Source organism: Mustela nigripes, chromosome 14 (genome assembly GCF_022355385.1).
Source record: "Mustela nigripes isolate SB6536 chromosome 14, MUSNIG.SB6536, whole genome shotgun sequence".
NCBI classification, from domain to species: domain Eukaryota; kingdom Metazoa; phylum Chordata; class Mammalia; order Carnivora; family Mustelidae; genus Mustela; species Mustela nigripes.
Genome location: NC_081570.1, coordinates 96737755 through 96747783, shown reverse-complemented (window position 1 = coordinate 96747783; position 10029 = coordinate 96737755). Strand labels below are relative to the sequence as shown.

General features: G+C 39.2%; 1 protein-coding gene across 1 annotated transcript in view; it reads left to right on the top strand.

Annotated features, from left to right (window-relative positions):
• Positions 1–10029, top strand: part of SLC16A1 (solute carrier family 16 member 1) — a 47201-nt gene that overhangs the window by 33718 nt on the left and 3454 nt on the right. Inside the window, exons 3-4 of the mRNA XM_059375772.1 lie at positions 3224–3367; positions 8271–9134. Coding sequence (XP_059231755.1) covers positions 3224–3367; positions 8271–9134 — 1008 coding nt within the window. The remainder of the gene's footprint in view (positions 1–3223; positions 3368–8270; positions 9135–10029) is intronic.

Sequence of the window (10029 nt, the reverse complement as noted above, 5' to 3'; positions counted from 1 at the left end):
TTTGCCTGCCTCTCTGCCTACTTGTGATCTCTGTCTGTCAAATAAATAAATAAAATCTTAAAAAAAAATATTGCAGATGTTGCAGAATTTTTTTTTAAGATTTTATTTATTTATGGGGCGCCTGGGTGGCTCAGTGGTTTGGGCTGCTGCCTTTGGCTCGGGTCATGATCTCAGGGTCCTGGGATCGAGCCCCGCATCGGGCTCTCTGCTCCGCAGGAAGCCTGCTTTCCTCTCTCTCTCTCTCTCTCTGCCTGCCTCTCTGCCTACTTGTGATCTCTGTCTGTCAAATAAATAAATAAAATATTAAAAAAAAAAAAGATTTTATTTATTTATTTGACAGAGTTACACAGCTAGAGAGGGAACACAAGCAGGGAGAGTGGGAGAGGGAGAACAGGCCTCCCGCTGAGCAGGGAGCCCAATGTGGGGCTCTATCCTAGGATCCTGAGATCATGACCTGAGCGGAAGGCAGACCAGACCCTTAACCATCTGAGCCACCCAAGCACCCCTACAGATGTTACAGTATTAACTTCTTGTGTGTGGCAGGATTTTGATCTTTGTAATTCTGACTGTACCAAAATCTATTTCCTGACCAAATTATATGGAAATATTTCATGAATATTCTTTCAGTATTTAATTCTTTTCATCTTAATACAAGCTGCAAATTCAGGCTATTTCCAAACCAGCCATGGTCTGATATTTTCATGAAGTGACTTAGAAATTCAATGAAAACTTCTTTATACATATCCTTGGTTGGGCCAGAAGTCTTTCCTGGCAGCCAGTTCTTGATCTGACCCTTAAAGAGACTTAGTCTTCTGAAACACTAGGATATCAAAAAGTTTGGGGGGCGCCTGGGTGGCTCAGTGGGTTAAAGCCTCTGCCTTCAGCTCAGGTCATGATCCCAGGGTCCTGGGATTGAGCCCCGCATTGGGGCTCTCTGCTTGGCGGGGAGCCTGCTTCCCTTCCTCTTTCTCTGCCTGCCTCTTTGCCTACTTGTGATCTCTGTCTATGAATAAATAAATAAAATCTTTAAAAAAAAAAAAGTTTGATTCTGCGGCACCTGTGTAGCTCAGACTGTAAGGCACCTGCCTTCAGCTGGGTCATGATCCTGGTGTCCTGGGGTCAAGCCCTGAGTCAGGCTCCCTGCTCAATGGGGAGCCTACTTTTTCCTCTCCCTCTTCCACTCCCCCTGCTTGTGCTCTCACTCGTGCTCTCTCTCTCTCTCTCTGACAAGTAAATAAATAAAATCTTTAAAAAGAAAAAAAATGGGGCACCTGCATGGCTCAGTTGATTAAGCAGCTGCCTTTGGCTCAAGTGATGATTCCAGGGTTCTGGGATCCAGCCCTGCATCAGGCTCCCTGCTCAGTGGAGAGCCTGCTTCTCCCCCTCCTTCTTGCATGCTTATATACACCATAATTTGAATCTGGGTTCCCTAAAAGGTCAGAGCTGACCTTTTAATTGCATCATACTGCAACTTGGAGTTACTAGAATATAAGTAACTGTAGAATTTCCCATAGTGTTTATGGAAATAGAATATGTCAACATATAACCAGTAATAAATTCTGAATACATACATTCTATATTTGTTTTAAAAAACGAACTTACTGTCTTCTAAGGAATTAATTATAGAATAAACAGAATAAAGTCCAAATTTACTCTGCTAATAGAAGAAAAATAAAATTTTTATGTCTTCTGCTTTATAGCTTAGTTCCAAATATATGGATTATACATAATAGAGAGGAAAGGGGCTGGATTTGAAACTTGGTCCTTGGTAGCTTTGTGACTTTGCAAAGTTCAAACATCAGTTCATTTCCTTGTGTGCCCTTCCCCACTGATGCATTGCACTGATCCTGTCTGTTTGCAGTCATCTACCTTAAACAGGCAGATGAGGTATGGTGTCATGTAAAGAAAGTTGCCATTCCCGCAAGTCCATATCCATGCAGTACAGACTTAGATATATTCTTCTATAAAGAAATAAAATGCAATGAATGTCATTCAGGGTAATCAGAAAATATTGTTAGTCTACTTAAGAGTTGTGTTACAGCTCTTCCTTTTTTTTTTTAGCGATTTATTTGAGAGAGCGAGCAAGTGCATACGGTGGTGGGGAAGGGGCAGAGGGAGAGAATCTGCCAACTGACTCCCTGAGGAGTGTGGAGTCCCATGCAGGGCTCAATTTCACCACCCCAGATCATGACCCCAGCCAAAACCAAGAGCTGGAGGCTCAGCTGACTGAGCCACCCCCAGGCACCCCATGTTATAATAAACACTTGAAAATTTGGGAAGGGGAATAAGGGAATTACAGATTATATGTTTGTAGCAAGTAAGGAGAGCCCATTTGATACTCATATTTGAAAACTGATACATTAAATGCATCAAGTCTTTTTCTTCCTGATCCTTATGATACTTCACGTTTTATTTGGGTCCCTCTCTCACACTGAAGGAAAACTGGTATTTTGGTATGGATCTATTTGATTATCAGAGGAAATTTAATTTGATTATTTTAGATAATACTCCATTTCCCATCTTCTTGAGTTGTTAGACCCAAGATATTTTGACCATTGTTTGACTTAATCTCCTGCAAGCTTTTTTTTTTTTTTTTTTTACAGTATTGCTACCATGAAACCGTAATTTAGGCATGGAAGCAAGTTAACTCGAAAAGAAATATTCAGTTTGGTACCTAATACAGCTAGGTGTAACTGGGAACAGTTTTTGTTTTCAATTTAGATTTCCTAATTACAAAGCTACTTAAACTTGAAAAACATAATTACATATTTTTCAGGGAATTTTTTTTCTTTTTTAAAAATATGACACAAACTACATTTATGGTAATGTGTAAATAATGCTCTGATATGATATCATATCATAGTGCCTGTCCAGAAATTAAAAGAGAGCAAACTTAACTAAATATGTTTGTCGTATCTTAGATCAACAAGCCAATGAACATCCATTAACAAATGTTTTCAGCCAGTTATGCCTTATAACAGAAGATAAGGAGAGAACCAGAGTCTGATATTTTAGTAAAATTCCATCCAATATTCATAAAGAAGATACACAATGATGGTCTTTAGCATCTTTATTTTCTAATACACATTCGGTATTCTTACTGTTGTCTTTGTTTTTAATCTGTTTATCTTAAAGGACTTGTAATTTAGCATCAATGCCTTGTGTAGATATGAGGGAGTTTGTTCCTTTCCTCTCTGCTACTAAATTTCTGGTTCTCTTCTAGGTCCGATCAGCAGTATTCTGGTGAATAAATATGGCAGCCGTCCAATCATGATTGTTGGTGGCTGCTTGTCAGGCTGTGGCTTGATTGCAGCTTCGTTCTGTAATACTGTTAAGGAACTTTACTTGAGTGTTGGAGTCATTGGAGGTGAGTTACCGTTCATTCATTTTCAAGCATTAATTTATTGCTGGCTATTTGGTATTTATTTAATGTTCATCTTTCAGATCTTTTGAGTGAAAGTTTTACCTTAAAGAAATTACTTTTGATTATCATTATGAAGAGCTGTAAATACATTAATGGGTATAAGAAAAACTTCTAAAGAAATTCTTGTTATATAGTGGGTGTTCATTGTTGAATGAATGAATAATGAAAAAGATGTGGCACCTGGGTGGCTCAGTCATTAAGCAGCTGCCTTTGGCTCAGGTCATGGTCCCAGGGTTCTGGGATCAAGCTCTGCATCCATCCATCTGGCTCCCTGTTCAGCCAGAAGTCTGTTTCTCCTTCTCCCACCCCACCTGCTTGTGTTCCCTCTTTTGCTATGTGTCTCTCAGTTAATTTTTTTTCTGTTGAATTTTGTTTGAAAGCAAATTTTTTAGTTGAGTCTTATTCCACCTTTTCCCCTTTTCATCTACAATTTCAGGTATTCAAAACTCACAATATTTTATGATTTTTGTCTAGTATATCATTATTACAAAGTTGTTCTCCATGCCAAGATTATGAATGTATTTGCCTACTTTTTAAAAATTGTGTTTAATTCCAGTGTAGCTGGCATACTGTTATATTAGTTTCCGGTGTACAATCTGGTGATCCAACGATTCCATATATTACTCTGTGCTCATCCAGATCAGTGTACTCTTCATCTCCTTCACCTATTTTACCCATCCCCCTAACCCTTCTCCCCTTGTTCTCTATAGTTAGGAGTCTGGGGTTTGGGCTTTGTTTTGGTTTGGTTTGGTATGTTTCCTCTCTGCCCCTTGGTTCATTTGTTTCATTTCTTAAATTCTACACATGAGTGAAATCATATGCTCTTTGTATTCTTTTGCTGAATTATTTAATATAACATTATACTCTCTACATCCATCCATGTTGTTGCAAGTGGCAGGATTTCATTCTTTTTATGGCTAAATAATATTCCATTATATAGGGGTGCCTGGGTGGCTCAGTGCATTGAGTGGTTGAGCATCTGACTCTTGGTTTCAGCTCAGGTCATGATCTCAGAATCCTGGGATTGAGCCCTGTCTCGGGCTTTGTTTTCAGTGGGGAGTTGGGGAGTCTTTCTGAGATCTATTTCCTCTCCCTCTGCCCCTCCCCACTCTCGCGTGCATGCATGCATATTCTCTTTCTCAAATAAATAAATCCTTAACAAAAATAATATTCGTGTGTGTGTGTGTGTGTGTGTGTGTGTGTATGACATCTTCTTTATCCATTCACCAATCAGTGGACACTTGTGTTGCTTCCATAACTGGCTATTGTAAATAACGCTACAGTAAACATCAAGGTGCATATATCCCTTCAAATTGGTGTTTTCATCTTCTTTGGGTAAATATACAGTAGTGGAATTACTGGATCATACGGTAATTTTACTTTTAATTTTTTGAGGAACATTCCTACTGTCTTCCACAGAGGCTCTACCAACTTGCATTCCCAACAGTAGTGCACAGGGGTTCCTTTTCCTCCACATCGTCCCCAACATTTGCCATTTCTTGAGCTTTTGATTTTGGCCATTCTGACACATATGAGGTGTTATCTCGTCGTAGTGTTAATAGGCATTTCCCTGGTGATGAGTGATGTTGAGCGTCTTTTCATGTGTCTCTTGGCCATCTGTGTGTCTTCTTTGGGGAAATGTCTAATATCTTCTGCTCATTATTTAATTGAATTATTGGGGGGGTGTGGAGGTGTGTGTGTGTGTGTTATATAAGTTATTTATATATTTTGGCTACTAGCCCTTTATCAGATACGTCATTTGCAAATATCTGTTCCCATTCACTAGGTTGTCTTTTTGTTTTGTTGACTGTTTCTTTTGTGGTGCTGGAGATTTTGTGTGTTGTTTTTTTTTTTTTTTTTTAAGATTTTATTTATTTATTTGACAGAGATCACAAGTAGGCAGAGAGGCAGGCAGAAAGAGAGAGAGGAGAAAGCAGGCTCCCTGTGGAGGAGAGAGCCTGATGTGGGTCTCGATCCCAGGACCCTGGGATCATGACCTGAGCCAAAGGCAGAGGCTTTAACCCACTGAGCCACCCAGGCGCCCCTGGAGATTTTGTTTTGATGCAGTCCCAGTAGTTTATTTTTACTTTTGTTTCCCCTGGCTCAGGAGACATATGAGAAAGATATTATGCTGATGTTAGAGAAATCACTGCCTCTGCTCTATTCTAGGATTTTTATGTTTTCAGGTCTCACATTTAGGTCCTTACTCCATTTTAAGTTTATGATTGTAGATGGTGTAAGAAAGTGGTCCAGTGTCATTCTTTTGCATACAGCTGTCCAGTTTTCCCACCACCGTTTGTTAAAGATACTCTTTTCTTCCCATTGCATATTCTTGCCTCCTTTGTCAATGATTAATTTAATTGACCATATAATCGTGGGTTTATTTCTGGGCTTTCTATTCTGTTCCATTGATCTATGCGTCTGTTTTTGTGCTTGTACCATACTGTTTTGATTACTACAGTTTTATAATATACTTGAAATCTGGACTTGTGATACCTGTAGCTTTGTTCTTCTTTTTCAAGATTGCTTTGGCTATTTGGGAGTCTTTTGTAATTCCATACAAATTTTAGGGTTATTTGTTCTAGTTCTGTGAAAAATGCTGTTGGTAGTTTGATAAGGATTGCATTCAATCTTTCCCCCCTCCTTTTTTTACATTTAAAATTTATGATTGGAAGAAAACATTTTACATAAAATGAGAAGAAATATGAAACTCTCTTTGTTCCCACATGGTTAGTCAGTTTGTTCGTTTGCTCTTTTATTTCCTCAAATATTTATTGAGTAACAACCGTGTGTGTCAAGCAGTATTCTAGATTTTGTTGGGAATAGAGCAACAACTAGGGCTAAATCATACCCTTTTATGAGGGGACAGACTGTATTACTTACAAATGTATGTATAAGTAGGAAGACTATCAGGTAGTGATAATGCTATACAAAGCCTCAAAACAAAATGTTCTGACAGGGAAGGACTGGTGGTAGATTGGTAGTCTACAAAGGTAGGTCATTCTGAAGAGATGAGCTTAACCAAGAGATATGAGTAGCAACAGGAAAAAAGCTTTGTGAAAATTTGGGGCAACCTAAGCCCCAGGTCAACAGTATGCTTATTGGCACAGGTGAGAATGGTCTGGTATGAGATGAGGAAGGGAGGTAAAGGCCAAGGTAAAGGTTATGGATGGGAAGCCATTAGCAAGCCTGAACTAAGAGAGTGGTCTGCCCTGGTGTATTGGTTTAAGCCTCTGTGAATACCTTAAACATAAATGGTAGGGAGCTGGAGCAAGTTGGGGCCAGGGAGAGCATCTAAAAGTTATTTGAATATTTACTTTTACTAGAACTGTTTATTGAATAATTCTATAGTAATTTAAAATTTCATTTTTACATTAAATCACATATATATGTTAATTTTTTACATTTTACATTTTATATATATTATATATATATAATTTTACATTTTATATTATATATATTAAATCATTTACATTTATGGGGCGCCTGGGTGGCTCAGTGGGTTAAAGCCTCAGCCTTCCGCTCAGGTCATGACCCCAGGGTCCTGAGATTGAGCCCCACATCAGGCTCTCTGCTCAGCAGGGTGCCTGCTCCCCCTCCCCCCTGCTTGCCTCTCTGCCTACTTGTGATCTTTGTCAAATAAATAAATAAAATCTTTTTTAAAAAAACCATTTACATTTATATATGGATATCTATCTATCTATCTACAAAATCAGGTATGTTCCTGGACTTTCTGACCACTTTAACCGATAAGTGTTTACCTGAGTCAGAGCCACACTGTTGTAATAATTGTAGCTTTTAGAAGAGCACTTAACTATCTGTTAAAGTTTGTCCCACTCCTCCTGTACCACCAGAAATTTCCTGGTTGACTCCCGTGCATTCTTCTAAGTATGTTTTAGAGTCATTTTACCTATTCCAAATGAAATGCACTGACATTTCATTTGGAATAACATTAAATTAATGCATTCATTTGGGAAGTACTGACACCTTGATAATGTTGTGTTTTATTATCCGAAAACTGTGTGTATGTGTGTGTGTTGTTTTTAAATTCATTGACTCTTTAGGAAGGTTACACAATTGTAGTGAGCATATTTTTGTAGTGAATATACATTACATGTTTTTTTTTTTTTTTTAAAGATTTTATTTATTTATTTGACAGATAGAGACCACAAGCAGGCAGAGAGGCAGGCAGAGAGAGAGGAGGAAGCAGGCTCCCTGCCGAGCAGAGAGCCCGATGTGGGGCTTGATCCCAAGACCCTGGGATCATGACCTGAGCTGAAAGCAGAGGCTTTAACCCACTGAGCCACCTAGGTGCCCCACATTACATGTTTTTTTTTGTTTGTTTGTTTGTTTGTTTACTTTTTGATACTACTGTAAGAGGAATAATTTTGTATTGCATTTTCTGTTGTAAAACTTTTGTCTCTAGTTGTAACTATCTACTTAATGATCGTCTATTGTTACAGTGACTCCTCAGATGATTCTGTAAGACTAGACAAATAGTTATTCACCTTCAAATAATATAAGCAACAATAATAAAAATAACATTTATTGAGTGCTTTCTATATGCCAGGCACTCTACTAAATGTTTTACTCACAGTAGTATTGTATGCCCTTTTTTACGTATCAGGAAACACTCATGTGTCTGATCTTACCAGCCAGTAAATAGTGATGCTGAGGTTTGAACCCACTTAGATCTCACACTTTAAACCATTATGCAGTATGTCCTGAACTGGTGAGGATTTTTGTCTCTTTTGTATTAATTATACTTCTCTTCTTAATTTGTCTGGCTAAGTAATTCCTAATATGTTTCTGACATTTATGTTGTTCTTTTCCCTCCTTTTTCCAGGTCTTGGGCTTGCCTTCAATTTGAATCCCGCTCTGACCATGATTGGCAAGTATTTCTATAAGAGGCGACCGTTGGCAAATGGACTGGCCATGGCTGGCAGCCCTGTGTTCCTCTCTACCCTAGCCCCCCTCAATCAGGCTTTCTTTGGTATCTTTGGCTGGAGAGGGAGCTTCCTAATTCTCGGGGGCCTCCTCCTAAACTGCTGTGTGGCTGGAGCCCTGATGCGACCAATAGGGCCCCCAGTGACAAGTGCGGGGAAAAGGTCCAAAGAATCCCTTCAGGAACCTGGGAAATCTGAAGAGAAAAAGGGGTCAAGTGATGCAAATACAGATCTTATTGGAGGAAACCACAAAGAAGAGAAACGGTCAGTTTTCCAAACAGTTAATAAATTCCTGGATTTATCTCTGTTCACGCACAGAGGCTTTTTGCTATACCTATCCGGAAATGTGCTCATGTTTTTTGGACTGTTTACCCCTTTGGTCTTTCTTAGTAATTATGGCAAGAGTCAACATTACTCTAGTGAGAAGTCTGCCTTCCTTCTTTCCATTCTGGCTTTTGTTGACATGGTAGCTAGACCTTCTATGGGACTTGTAGCCAACACCAAGTGGATAAGACCTCGAGTTCAGTATTTTTTTGCGGCTTCTGTTGTTGCAAACGGAGTGTGTCATCTGCTAGCACCTTTATCCTCCAGCTACATTGGGTTCTGTGTTTATGCTGGATTCTTTGGATTTGCATTTGGGTGGCTTAGCTCCGTGTTATTTGAAACCCTGATGGACCTCGTCGGACCCCAGAGGTTCTCCAGCGCCGTGGGATTGGTGACCATTGTGGAATGCTGTCCTGTCCTCCTGGGGCCACCACTTTTAGGTATAGTATGCCCTACTCCCTCTTTGGTTCTATTAACATGAAGCAGGCATAGGAGATGGAAGGGTGCTAGAAAGCCAAGATTAGTAAACTGCCTGGTGGCAGAAGGTACTTCCGTTTCCTCTAGCCTCAGTGCTGACACAGTACTTGGCACAGCAGAACTGCTCTGATTCTTACGGAAGTGAATTACACTCAATCATCCACCTGAAAAGGGAGTCCAATATTTTTATAAATGGCATTCTTTTTTGAAGTACGTTTTCTCTTCAAAAAACTTACGTCCTTGTTGTAGAAAACATGTAAAATACAACTCCATCTCTGATAATAGCTACCGTGTAAACTCATGGTTTACCAAGGACTGTTCTAACCATTTTCTATATTCTCTTCTATCTCACAAGCCTATGAAATATAACTGTTGTAGTTCCTACTTCATAAGAAATAGAAACTTTGAAAGGTTAAATAATTTGCCTGTATCATATGGCTAGTAAGTGATTTGGGAACTGTTTCCTAAGGATATTAAATACTTCATCTTTTGGGGCGCCTGGGTGGCTCAGTGGGTTAAGCCACTGCCTTCGGCTCAGGTCATGATCTCAGAGTCCTGGGATCGAGTCCCGCATCAGGCTCTCTGCTCAGCAGGAAGCCTGCTTCCTCCTCTCTCTCTCTCTCTCTCTCTCTCTCTGCCTGCCTCTCTGCCTACTTGTGATCTCTCTCTGTCAAATAAATAAATAAAATCTTTTTTAAAAATATTTCATCTTTTAAATTAATAGCTCATTAGATAATATTAGTGAAAATACAATTTGGCCCTCCTTTTAGGTGTATACTTCTTGAAAGTATTTGGCTAGTGAGTGAGAATACATCAAAGAAGTCCTACAGCTATCTTTTCACATTGTTCTTTTCCACT